Raw genomic sequence first — 13,507 nt, 5'->3', positions numbered from 1 at the left:
ATGTAATGACACTGTACAACCCAAATTTGAATATATTCAAAGGTCTTATTTATTTCACATGAGAGTTCTGGCTTTTTCAAACCTCTTCCCATTTACTCCACTTATCTCTCCCCACCCTCACAGGGAAATCAGGCAGGAGCTACATGTGATATTAATTGGGATGGTTGAGGTAAAGCCAATAATCCCATTCTAAGTCAAACTGAAGCACTAAAGAGATTAAAATCACCCCCAAAGAGTTAAAAGTGAACAGGTATATGCCATAGCAGTAGGGCTAAATAAAATTAAACCGGATTGCTTTCATTTTTGGATCACTTTAACTGGCAGCCTTCCAACTGTGCTCTCCAGAAATAATTTCAGCAGTCTATACCAAATGTTTTTTGTCCTCTGATGACAGTCTAGAAGAAGAGTGTCAATAGTTCCATTTATGTTACTCAGCAACTGTCAATGAAAGTCATCACAGACATCAAAAGCAGTAACTTGCAAAATATTTCACAGAGTTTAACTGTAAGATGTCACTGGGTGCATTTCAGCAAAAGAAAATACCTTCTCTAATTGGGATTAAAAAAAGTACAGTTCCCTCAGAAGTTATTCCCAATCATTTTGGTTTCCAAATTAAGTTAGTAATTTCAAACATTTGAAAAAACGGAAGCGTTTAGTGTTCAGTAAAATGAGATGAAAGACAGTCAGCATGGAAAATTAAAACATGAATATTAAACATTCAAACCACTGGTTTGACACATCAGAAAGGCAGACATCAAACATAGGTTTTTAAAAATGCATTTCCTACTATTTCTATATCAACCAATTAGGGCAGCATTCTCCCATGCCCCTGCTGATGGATTCAATGGCAGTTATGATGGAAGAATTTGGCGGGAGGCCCAGAAGTCAGTTTTGCATCGGTGTGCATTTGCAGCGGGATCTTCTGCTGGTGCCCACAGGATCAGGAAACACACTGTAGGCCAGTGTGAAGCTCATTTGCATCCCAGCATTGGGACTTAATGCCATACGGTTACAGGACCTATTATGTTAATGGTACAAATGTGCATTCAAAATATTGCACTCAAGTCCCAGGGCAGAATACTCCTATCCCACACAAAGCAAGATTGGTAGCGGGATCCAAAATGTCAGGAACACACTGGTTTGAAATCATATTGGAATCCAATGGTGGGTTTAGTTTCCCGCTGCCAGGTGCATTCATTTATATTTCAGGATTGCTCATTAAAGCAGCTGACCGCCAACATCCCGTCAGGCCGTCCAATTTTGTTTCTTGCCAGCGTGAAATTACACCAGTTTAAAGCAGTGTACAAAGCAGTCATCAGTTTGCATGAGACTTTGAGATGAGTGCAACAACTTTCTGCCGCTGCTCCCGAGGTGCTGCACACCACTCTGCTGGGGCAGACCAATTTCTGCCCTCAACTCCATACTGAGCTGGTCTAAATGGACAGCAATGTGCTGCCGGGCTCATGGGTCCCCTGTGTCATTGTCTCAGTAAGAAGTCTGAGCACCAGGTTTAAGTCCAACCGATTTATTTGACAGTCGGTTGGACTTAAACCTGGTGTTGTCAGACTTCTTACTGTGTTTACCCCAGTCCAACGCCGGCATCTCCACATCATTGTCTCAGATCAGTACAGTGGCGGGGGTTGATGACTATAGGGTCTCTTTGTGCCTGATTCCACACACCCATGTCTATTTGGTCAGCTCTGTGCTATGGTTTTCACAGGAAGAAGTCTCTCAACACCAGGTTAAAGTTCAACAGGTTTATTTGGTAGCAAAAGCCACTAGCTTTCAGAGCACTGCCCCTTCGTCAGGTGAGTGGGAGTTCTATTCACAAACGGGGCATCTAAAGACACAAACTCAAATTTACAAAATAATATTTGGAATGCGCGTCTTTACAGGTAACCAAGTCTTAAAGGTATAGACAATGCGACTGGAGAGAGCGTTAAGGACAGGTTAAAGAGATGTGTATTGTCTCCAGACAGGACAATTAGTGAGATTTTGCAAGCCTAAGCAAGCTGTGGGGGTTGCAGATAGTGTGACATGAACCCAAGATCCTGGTTGAGGCCGTCCTTGGCTATCAGTTTCTGCTCAGCAACTCTGCATTGTCATGTGTCATGAAGGCCGCCTTGGAGATCAAAGGCCGAATGCCCATGACTGCTGAAGTGTTCCCTTGCCTGGTGATTGTCGATCGGTGTTCATTCTTCCATTGTCATAGTTGTAGTCGTAGTTTATTGTTAACACTATGGTTTTCATGCAGCCTCTGCCACGAAGGTCCAAAGCTTGACTGGGAGTGGTCAAATACAACAAATACAAGAGAGACCAATCTGGATGGAGGGCTGTGAAAGGAAGGAGGGAAGGGAACAGGCAGCACGATGGTAGGCAGAGGAGCAAGGAGGAGGCAGTGGTGTAGTGGCATTGTCACCGGACTTGTAATCCAGAGGCCTAGGACAAGATCTAGGGACCCAGGTTTGAATCCTGCCATGGCAGATGGTGAAATTTGAATTCAATAAAAACCTGGAATTAAAAGTCTAATGATAAGCATGAAACCATTTCAGGGAAGGAAATCTACTGTCCTTATTTACACGTTACTACAGACCCACCGCAATTGAGTTGAAATGGAGGGCAGTTAGGGATGGACGAAAGGAGGCAGATACAAAGGAAAACCAAGGGGATGGAAGCTGAATCCCAGCAAGACTGCATGAAAAACTCACAAACCAATGGGTCCAAGGGGAACCACATCGTTTAGTGGAAAGGGATGCATGAAGACTTCAGAGATGAGGATGGGGGAGGGTGGGAGATGGGGATGGGGATGGGGATGGGGATGGGAATTGAGGACAGACCTCTTCTTGAGGCTGCTAGCCTTTTCTCTCCGGGTTGCTGACATCCTGCATGATATGGTGAAGACAGGTGGGCTGGAGAGAGTGTCATGTGTATGCTGGACTAGTGTTAAAATATTGCAGCGGGATCTTCAAACCCATCAGCTGATGGACAAATTAGCTGCTGGCCCATCAGGTGACTCAGAAAGAAACTCACCTGTGCATAACTAGTGCGCAAAATCTGGCACAGGGTCCCGTAATTCCAGCAAGCGGAAAAGGTGCCGCCAGAGCTGCACACCACTGCATTTGGTTTCAAAGTGGAGAATTCCACCCTCATATCATAAACTTCTAACCTCATTAGCCAGATGCATTATGCAAGTCCATGACGTTTCTGCATGTAACACATTGGCTAGATGTCTAAAACAAGGTGGGCAAGTGGTACAGAGAGATTTGCTGATACATATTCAGAAATTATTGAAGTTGGCAAAGCAGTTGAAGAAAGTGGCTATAAAAGCACATAAGATGCATGGGGCTGGATTTTTCTGTGGCCTTGAGAACACTCTGTTTACAATTTTCCACCTTCAGAAATGTATACCTAACCCATGTGTGACTTTGCTCGGTATTTCTGTATTTTCATTCAGGGATCAAGGTCATAGTGCATTTTGCATGCCACGATGGAGTGAGTGAAGAATATGGGTGCAGAGGCTGGTTAGTTCTCCGACAGGGCAGTCTATGCTATCAACATTGTTGAAATGTTTTCTAAACATCACCCCTCAACTCCTCAATACCCACCTAACCCCACACCTCCTCAAATTGTCCATGCTAATCCATACATGCTTACCTCCCCATCCACCATATTGCCACCCCATACCACTTCCACCATCTCCACCCACTCCAATGACACTACCCTAAGTACACCAATTTGTAATACCTCACTCCTAGAGCCCCAATCCAAACTCTTAACCATTTCCAAGGAATTGAGTGATTTCCCCTGTAAATACTATGCCCTCAATCCAAAGCTGTACTGCTTACAAAGAGTAAAGGAAGCTCTAAGAGTCCTGACGGATTCTTCAAAGTGTTACACAGGTTCATGAAGCAAAACCTTCAATCGCAGCACACAAAATGACATCTGCAGTTCAAGGTTACCCAACTGATGCTCACACCACTATTTATGTGACAGTAATTATTTATGGTGCTTCTGGAGCTAAAGTTCAAGAAATGGACTGTAAAGCTTCGATATGCCCTTTTGTCCTTGCTTACATGGGACATGTGCCCCAGTGGGCCTTAGAAAGGGTCTGATGATTTTCTGAGTGAATAATTTTAGTGCAATTTGAGATTGATCTATTTCACTTGCTGTCATCATTTGCTATCAGATATTCAAATTGGGCAGCAATTTACAGGAAAAGTCAGTCTTTTGTGCCTTTGAAACCTGTGATTGGCACCTGTATTTATGTGTGAAGGACACTTTTTAATCTTCCTTTGTCTCAGAGTAGACTTTGAAGTAAAGTATAATTGCAAGCAGCATAAGTCATTCTTTTAGGATATCTCCACTGCAGCAAGTGAATAAATATCAGAGTTTCCGACTGCTCTGTGGGTAGGTTATGCCACCACATGTAGAATGCATGAGATGATCCCATCTGAGTCAGCTGTCTGCCACTGTTCTCCCTGGGTTTCTCCAGGCTCCCTTGTAAAGGGTTCCATCGACTAATTATAAGGTAAGTGCAATCAATCAGTGGAGTCAGGGAAACCAGGACTGTCCACCTCCTCCAGATTTTTCAAAATCCATGGTACTAGAGACCAATGCATCCAATAAATGTACAGTGTATGATTGGCGTTAACAATACCTTGAAATCTGTGGAAATATAAGCATCTCCATCCTCTTGCCCAATGCAAATTAAGTGCCCTCCCTTTGACCTTGCAAATTGATGTGGTCAGTGCTGGAGAGCCACCAGAGTTGTAGCTCATACATTTTTGGTGCATTACAGTATATACGCAAATCCCCACTGTCTTAACAGTTAAGGATATCACTAAAACCAGCCAAAACCCTCACTCTTTCCATTGAAATGTCCTCCTTTAGTTTTCTTGTCAACAGACAACTATTAATGTGGAAGGGTGAGCAGTCATCATGGCTGGTTTTCCTTAACATCAATCAATATATGGATCCTGGTATGGGACTTCTTAACAAAGAAACTTATACTTGAACCACATTTTCAAAAACAGAATCACCTCAGTGTGTGTTATTATTTGGAGGTGAAATTATTGCATGCTGTTCTCCACCATTAACTTTACCAGCAGCACAGTGGTTAGCACAGCTGCCTCACAGAGCCAGGGACCTGGGATTGATTCCCTGCTTGGGTCATTGTCTGTGCGGAGTCTGTATATTCTCCCAGTGCCTGCATGGGTTTCCTCCGGGTGCTTTGGTTTCCTCCCCATTCTGAAAGGTGTGCTGGTTAGATGAATTGACCATGCCAAATTCTCTCTCAATGTCCCCACAAGTGCCACAGTGTGTCGACTAGGGGATTTTCACAGTAACTTCATTGTAGTGTTAGTGTAAGCCTGCCTCTGACACTAACGAATAAACTATTAAACTTTAATTGCAGATATCAACCCTAAACTTGTAAAGCAGTAGCACTTGGAATAGGAGGCTTACACTGAGTCAGAAGATATATTCAGTAAGCACAAAATTTACACAGTAGCACGTGAATGCTACATAATTTTGGGGGAAAAAAGGTCCTTCCAGAATATCTGGAGCATGGATTATACTCACCAAACAAATTGGGTGCCAATATTGCAAATTCAGCACAACATTAAAGCTCAATTTCTCAGAGATCGTTTGAATTCAGCTGTACAATGAATATGACTAATTATCTTAGAATTGAAAGGAGACATTAAACATAACTTTTGTCACCAGTTCAAATCCCCTTCATTCCTCATTAGAAGAGTTTAAGCTGATTTAGTTTTCATAATGCAATCATTGCTTGCATTCATTACAGAATGAAATAAATACATCACACCAGCATTTTGCTTTGTCTTCGCTTGTGCTTGATATGAGGATCAGACAGATAGACCAGAGGGTGAAATCATAAAACAGTTTTATTGCAGATCATTTTAGTTGAACGTATTTAATGTTTTGCGATAAGAAGATAGGATCTCTCTCACAAAATGCCAAAGCACTTAAGAGATCTTATGTTGACAGGAGCTTTCATTTTCTTTATCCAATTTTATCCCACTGAAGACTTATTGGCATATCATGAATTGTTTTTTTTTATTACTCTGCTTTAGGAATTTCCAACATAAAACTTGATTATTGCAACAATTGGCTGCATTGTGTGAACCTTCATGTAATTTTTTTTAGCAGGGCAGAATCTGTACTGGGTAAAATTGTAGACTCATAACACCACAGGAAAACCAGCAGTGGCACAATGAAGCAAACTGTTTTCAGTTAGCTTGGGTGGCGAGTAACATACAGGCCCCTTTGCAAGCTGGTATGAACTTGGGCAGTAGTCCATCCTTTGGCATTCCTATTTCTGAAACTTAGAAAAGACATTTTACTTTGTTTCCTGCCAGTCATTTTAAAAGCAGATGGATTCTGTTTCCCCTAAAAAAAAGGAAACGTAACTAGGAGGATGCTTATTTTCCCTGAATAACTTCAGCGGCACATCTTGTTATTTATTGACTGGGTTTCTCCACCAGCATCCAGCATTAGATAATAGGTTTCATAGGATCGTAGATTCCTAGAATTCCTACAGTGCAAAAGGAGACCATTCAGCCCATCAAGTCTGCACTGATAACAGTCCCATTCAGGCCCTATCATTTTAAGTCCATGTATTTACCCTGCTAATCTCGCTGTCAGTAAGGGGCAATTTAGCACGGCCAATCAACTTATCCCGCACACCTTTGGACCATGGGTGGAAATCAGAACACCTAGAGGAAACCTATGCAGACATGGGGAGAACATGCAACCTCCACACAGGCAGTGACCCAAGTCTGGAATTGAATTGTGGCAATGCGAGGCAGCAGTGCTAACCACTGTGCCATGTTTCAGAGCAGAGATTTTGAAAGCAGTTCACTTAAAAAGTGTTAACTTGAATTTAAAATTAAGAATGTTTTCAGTGGTGAAATCCTGGCCACTTCAAGGGCCACTGAATGCCATGGAGCTATTACTGTCATAAATATTTAACGTTTATTTCAAAAGTCTGCTAAAGTACTAACGCACATATATGAATGCCAACATGTGCACATTTTTTCCCAATTTCTTTTGCCCTGCAATTAATTGTTTTGATATTTCCACGTTAAAATACAAGGCTGGTTTAACAATAAAAAAACTCATCCAAGCCTCTAAGGTTTTCCTGGTCCTTTCAAATTTATTTCAGGCATGGCTTTGTCACTTAACAGATGCAGCTTAGCCATGGAGAAGCTGAAAAGCTATTTACAACTACAGCTCAATCCACTGAGGGTTCAACTTTTACATTTCTATTTCAGGGAAGATGGTTTTGTGCCATTTGGCTCACCTTTGGAACTTTATTTGCATCCAGTTCAGGCAGAATGAATATTCATTTCTTTTTTCACCTGTTAATCATTGGTGCAAATTCACAAAATATCGCTCCTGCTCTGAAAGATGTTTGTGGGAGGAATTGAAGAGTCATATTGATACAGTAACAGAGACTCTGTGGGTGATAGTCAAGAATATTGTTGAAATAAATCACCCAGATTAAACATTATGTTGTGAAATTTTGAGAAATCAAATCAAATTTTTGAAAAAAAGAGAATTGTAAAATTTTTGGGCAAATCCTCCTCATTTTTTGGATTTCATAAAAAAAAACTTTTCCAATCTCCAGGACAATGCTGTCTACCTCTCTGCTATTCTCTGATCAGGAAGAAGGACATTAGTACTTAGATCCACTATATGAGCCATTGAAGGAGTGATGTTTTGACACAACACTAGGAGGAAAATGAGGCAAGGAGGCTGGTTTTGTTCTTTTAATCTCATTAACATATCTTCCTTTTACCTGCAGCTGCTTTAGAGAGAAGCACTCAGTTCTCCTGCCCTCCTGGTTTTGAGCAAACCCTGAAAAATTCCAGGCAACATAAAGTGGGAGACTTGGGGCCAGATTTCAGTAGGGTTGGGCTGACATCTGGAGGCCAATAAAAGTGCAGGCCAGGATCCAAAGGTCCTGTCCCAAATTCTGTGAAATCCCATTTTTGGCAGCAAGCAGAAAGTGACAGGACATTAATCACATTGGCAGGAAACTGAAGCCCAGCAGGGCACTTAAAGTTAGGGCTGAATTTAAATAGACTGCACTTTTGCTCTTCCAAGGGTCTGAACCCACAATTCAGGAGCCACAAGTTTGTGCTCCTGAAGGGCAGTCATGATTTGAGGTTTGTTTTAAAATCCACTCCACCACCCCTCCAGCAGAAGCTGTCAGTTGGGAGTTAAAAAACACCCTCAACTGGACTGCTTTGATTGACAGAACATCTAATATAGGTTACAATCAGCTTTCACCATCTGTTCCAGCAGTTTCCACAGAGTATTTTGATGACATTTCCAAAAGGCTGTTGTTACCTGAGTTTACTATGAATGCGTGGCAGAGTTTCAAGAACTACAAACACACTCATCTCAGCAACTGGGTGCTAAATTCATATTTTGATTGACAGTTTAGAGATTATTAAAGGATGAGCTGTCTTTAATGTGGTTACCACATATTTTGTAACAGATTGACAATCTGAGGGGATCAAAATCTTTAAATGGATTTCATGAATGGGAGTTATTATCAGTTTTAAGTGTATTAAAGTGAGAAATTGATCAGATTTCAGAGGCCTGTTCTGAGGATACTGGGTAAGTTGCCTTAGGGGTTAGGCAGTGAAATATGAGCATGGATTGGCATAGGGTGAGGGAAGGAGAGCCTTTGTAACCTGCCCACCTCAAACTGGCCACCCCCCTCCTTCATGCTGCATATCATCTGCTTCTGAGGTTGGAGGATCCAAGTCTAACACTCTGCTGACCCTCCAGAGTTAAAATTGGATGTAATGGGACCTAATAAACTAAGGCAAGTTTGCCAAGTTGGGAAATTTCCTGACTTGAGATATCCATTTTGGTATTGAAAATCTCCCCGGCTCACTGTTGACTGTTACCCCTAACCAATTGAGTTCAAAACCAGTCTATAAATCTTATCACAGCATCACTTCATCCTAACACCACAATTCTATGTGCCAACATGCAGCTGTCTCTCTTTCAACAGTCCTTCATCCCTTCACATCCTCTTCCATTTCACCAATGATGGCAGAATGTTAAACCATCTGAATCCAATATCAGATGCTCAACCCTCTTTCACTGCAAAGTAAAACATCCTCAAAACATCCTTGCTCAGTTTCAGTCATTGAGCTAATTCCTTTTCTACTAGTGCTCAATTCCAAATCCACATCTGTGAAACACCTTGGAAGGATTATTACCTTAGGCTGCTATGTAAACACAAGTTGTTGTACTTACTTTTTCTTACAGAATTCTGACTGACAATTTGTTCATTCTTTATTATTTTTACATTTTATAGAATTGAGAAGTACATTTATTCATTGTAGTTTTGTTTATATTTTACAGGAAGGACTCTCTATGGTTGAATGGGAAGGCAGACGTTTAAGATATCATACTGTTGTTTGTGAATTAGGAAACAGATGTGTCTGGTAATCTTGCCTCAGGCTGACTGAAATCTTGTAATGTTTCTGTAAGGGTAAGATTTATCAGCTTGCACATCCCACCCTGCTGGGAACACAGGGTATCATAACAAGCAGCACAGTGCATAATTCATACAAGATTCTTCTTTGCTATTTGTCTTCAACAGTAATGAAATATGTCAACTCCAAAGATACAAAAAGTTTCTACGTAGATCTAAGTGACTTCACTCTCTTTCAGAAACACAAAATGAAGTAGATTTTGATTATGCTATTAGCTGACAAGATGCACCAACAAAATATCTTGTGCCATACTTTATTAAGAGAATATTTTCAAAAAACATTTTAAGTTTCATTCACATAATGACTTTTTTTGCAGGATGAAATCCCTGTTATACCTGTAATTTTAGTCTTTGAAGAAGTTAGTGGATATCATATCAAGAAACAAATGTTCTTTCCTAACAACTTTTATTTTAATTCTTAAAGTTTAAAGTTTATTTTATTAGTGTCACAAGTAGGCTTACATTAACATTGCAGTGAAGTTAATGTGAAAATTCTCAAGTCGTCACCCTCCAGTGCCTGTTCGGGTACACTGAGGGAGAATTTAGCATGGCTAATGCACCTAACCAGCACAACTTACAGACTGGGAGGAAACTAGCGCACCCGGAGGAAACCCACACAGGCACGGGGGGGGAAATGTGCAGACTCCTCACAGACAGTGACCCATGCCAGGAATCGAACCCGCGTCCCCGGCACTGTGAGGGAGCAGTGCTAACCGCTGTGCCACCATGTTGCCCATACTTTTTTTTCAAAAATATACTTTATTCATAAAAATCTCAATTAAACTATTGCAAATGTACAGGGCTTTGAATTGCAAACAATGCAGAATCAAAACATTTTTACAGATTTATACAAATTACCATCATTACATTTCAATACTTAAAACTATATACATGCCTCAATAAATTACTGTGTGCCGTTATTGCTCAGATTGGTACACAGTTACACAGGTCGGGTATTCTGAAGTTCCCGGGCTCTCGGTCTGCCTCTGTTAAAAGGCCTTATAGTGTGGCCTTTCCCCATTGTGCCTTTGCGGCTGCTGCCCCAAGCTTCAGCGCGTCCCTCAGCACGTAGTCCTGGACCTTGGAATGTGCCAGTCTGCAACACTCGGTCGAGGACAGTTCTTTCAGCTGGAAGATCAGCAAGTTTCGGGTGGACCAAAGTGCGTCCTTCACTGAGTCGATGACCTTCCAGCAGCAGTTGATATTTGTCTCGGTGTGCGTCCCCGGAAACAGCCCATAGAGCACAGAATTCTGCGTCACCGAGCTGCTCGGGACAAACCTCGACAAATACCACTGCATCTCATTCCAGACCTTCTTTGCAAAGGCACATTCCACAAGGTGGTGTGCGGGTCTCTAACCACTGTGCCACCATGTTGCTCATATTTTACATCTATGTAAAATATTGTAGGACAAATTATATTAGGCAATGCTGCTTTGAAGAATAGGGTTACATTTCAGAAATGTGAATCACTTTTATCTGTGATGGGCAGGTGATTTGTAACTAATTTCTTTTTTTAAATAGCTATCAGTTTGTTAAATATGAATATTCATTGAAAAACTCACCACGTTAGGAAATCTTTTGAATTCCCAATTTAGGTATGATATTTCTAGTTCCTGCTTTGGTGTTGTACTTACCCTGGCATTGGTCCACCATTGGCAAGGCTGTAAACCTGGCGTGGATTGAGCAGGAACTGGAATTTTCTGAAGATTCTGTGAAAAGAGTACAAATCCATTTCCTTTTTTTAAGTGGTAGGTCTTTGTTTCAGTTTTTTTTTGAAACAAGGAGTTGAATTTGATAAAGCAAAAAGGAGTTTTTATGGACAAGGTAATGCATGTGGATTCATCACTTAATACAGAAGTGATCTGTATTGTTACTGTAATCATTTTAGCTTTAATGATGATTTATAATGAAGGTCTTTTCCAGGAGTGCACTCGGGTCAAGCCTGTACTGGTGTCACACCTAATTAATGTCCCCAGGCAGTGTTCTCACAGAAATGTGAGTTGAAGCAGTGCACAAGTCACAGGGGAGGATAAATGGAGGCACTTGCAGGGGATATTAACTAGACACGACACTTGTACCAGGTCATTTGTTTTCTACACTTTGTTTTTACTGTGCTATAATGACTTGCAATTTCAGTTGTGCAACATTTATTATATCATAACAACTAAACGGAATTAAAGAAATGTAATTTTTTAAAAGTAAGTTTTTTTGCCAATTTTGCTCGGTTCAGATTTTTAAAAAATGCTTACTGAATGGATTGGTTTCAACAGCAGCTTACATGCGTCAGGGATGACGAAGAACTTAAATAAAAACTGAATTAGTCAAAAAGTATGTGTAATATTAAATCCGAAAATGTCAGCAGTCTGATTTTGTTTTAAGGCTGCACACAGCATTGCAACAGTTAGCAGATTTCAAAAATTGCCAGTACATTAATTTTTGAGGACATTTAGAAAGGTGTTGCTGCTAAACAGCTAGCTGTTAGACATAAAGTGCTAACCATCACCCAGTGGAATAAGCAGGAACTTGAGGAAGCTAGCAGAAATAGTTAACATACATTTGAGACTTATGAAGAACCGCATAAATTTCCACACTTTGTTTCATTGACTTACAACCATCTCTGCAGATAAATTACATTTACTACAGTTTTCAGGCTCTACATTCAGCCTTGTTGGGGGCTGTTATTGGTTTAGTGAAGATATTGCCACAGAAACATTGGATCCTTTGCCAGGCAGAGGACCACAAAGTCTTGGTTTAAAGCAACCTTGCCTTTAGTTCTCTCTGTTACTATCGCCTTTTAAAAGGGAAGCCAGAGATTTCGCCCCTCTCAAAGCAGCTGGGAATCTCCCAGAATTATGGAATTCCAATTCTACCAGATTCTTGTCCTGGGCAGTCGATGCGGTCAATCATAAACTGGCAACAAAGTCCACAAAGTTTCTCACCAAACCATGCCTTATAGTGTCCTAAAATACTGACACCTCCAACATATTTGTGATCAGTGGGAGGGTGCCTCATTAGCATGAGGCTGGCAGGACAAGTACTCCTCTGGCACCTGCCTACGCAATGCCTGTATAAAACTGCCCTGTTTCCTACCTTGAGGCTGGTGAGGGCATAGGTTATCCAGATTCTCCATAAGGTCACATTCTTCTCAGATCACAAAGCAGCCTGATTAAGTAATTTCACAAAAATAGTTTTGGAAACATTTGGAGGTCCAGTTTACTTCGAAAAATGATTTGGGGACTCTTGTGTTGGGCTCTACATTCAGCCTTTTTGTGGGTTGTCATTGGCTTAGTAAAGATATTGCCACAGAAACATTGGATCCTTTGCCAAACAGAGGGGCACAAAGTCTTGGTTTGAAACAACCTTGCCTTTAGTTCTTCCCTCTGGTTACTATCGCCTTCTAAAGGAAGCCAGAGATTTTGCCCCTCTCAAAGCAGCTGGGAATGTCTCAGAATTATGGAACCCCAATTCTACCCGTTTCTTGCCCTATTCCTTAGGATACTGCTTGGATAATGGCAGAATACTTGTGTAACTTCAGTTGCCAAAGAAGTTTATTTGTCGCCATCTCGATCTGGCAGGATGGCCCCCTGAGATTGGCTAAAGTTTAGAACTGGTGTCAGATGTAGCTTCCCAGTGCACAGTGCGACTGACAGTAACAACTCCGCAATTATGAAGCATTGTTATTTCAGCTGAAAGCTGACATTGCGATTGTACTTCGGTTCAGATTTTATCATTTCCTTCTTATAGATAAAAAGCAGAAATGGGAGGCTCACCTTTCTCCCTGTTTCCCACCACTTTTGGGATTCACAAATACCAAGAGTGGATGCGTGCCTGGAATTGGTGTGATCTGCAAAAAAAGGTATCCAAATTATGAGATTTTCATACAATGGTCACAGTATGGAGTTTTTCTATTTTTATGTATCCCACTTTATTTTAAGAATTGTTTGCTCCTTGCAGCAGCATTCGGT

At 41.1% G+C, this 13,507-nt stretch overlaps 1 protein-coding gene across 1 annotated transcript in view; it reads right to left on the bottom strand.

The window, feature by feature from the left end:
* The window catches only part of dgkb (diacylglycerol kinase, beta), a 677,279-nt gene that overhangs the window by 391,884 nt on the left and 271,888 nt on the right, over positions 1-13,507 (bottom strand). The window contains exons 14-15 of the mRNA XM_080216552.1: positions 13,313-13,386; positions 11,177-11,251 (exon numbers count right to left, since the gene is read on the bottom strand). Of these exons, the coding sequence (XP_080072678.1) occupies positions 11,177-11,251; positions 13,313-13,386 (149 nt within the window). The remainder of the gene's footprint in view (positions 1-11,176; positions 11,252-13,312; positions 13,387-13,507) is intronic.

This window comes from Carcharhinus amblyrhynchos, chromosome 2 (assembly GCF_965287045.1).
Source record: "Carcharhinus amblyrhynchos chromosome 2, sCarAmb.v2.hapA, whole genome shotgun sequence".
Lineage (NCBI taxonomy): Eukaryota > Metazoa > Chordata > Chondrichthyes > Carcharhiniformes > Carcharhinidae > Carcharhinus > Carcharhinus amblyrhynchos.
This window is presented reverse-complemented; position numbering and strand designations above follow the sequence as displayed.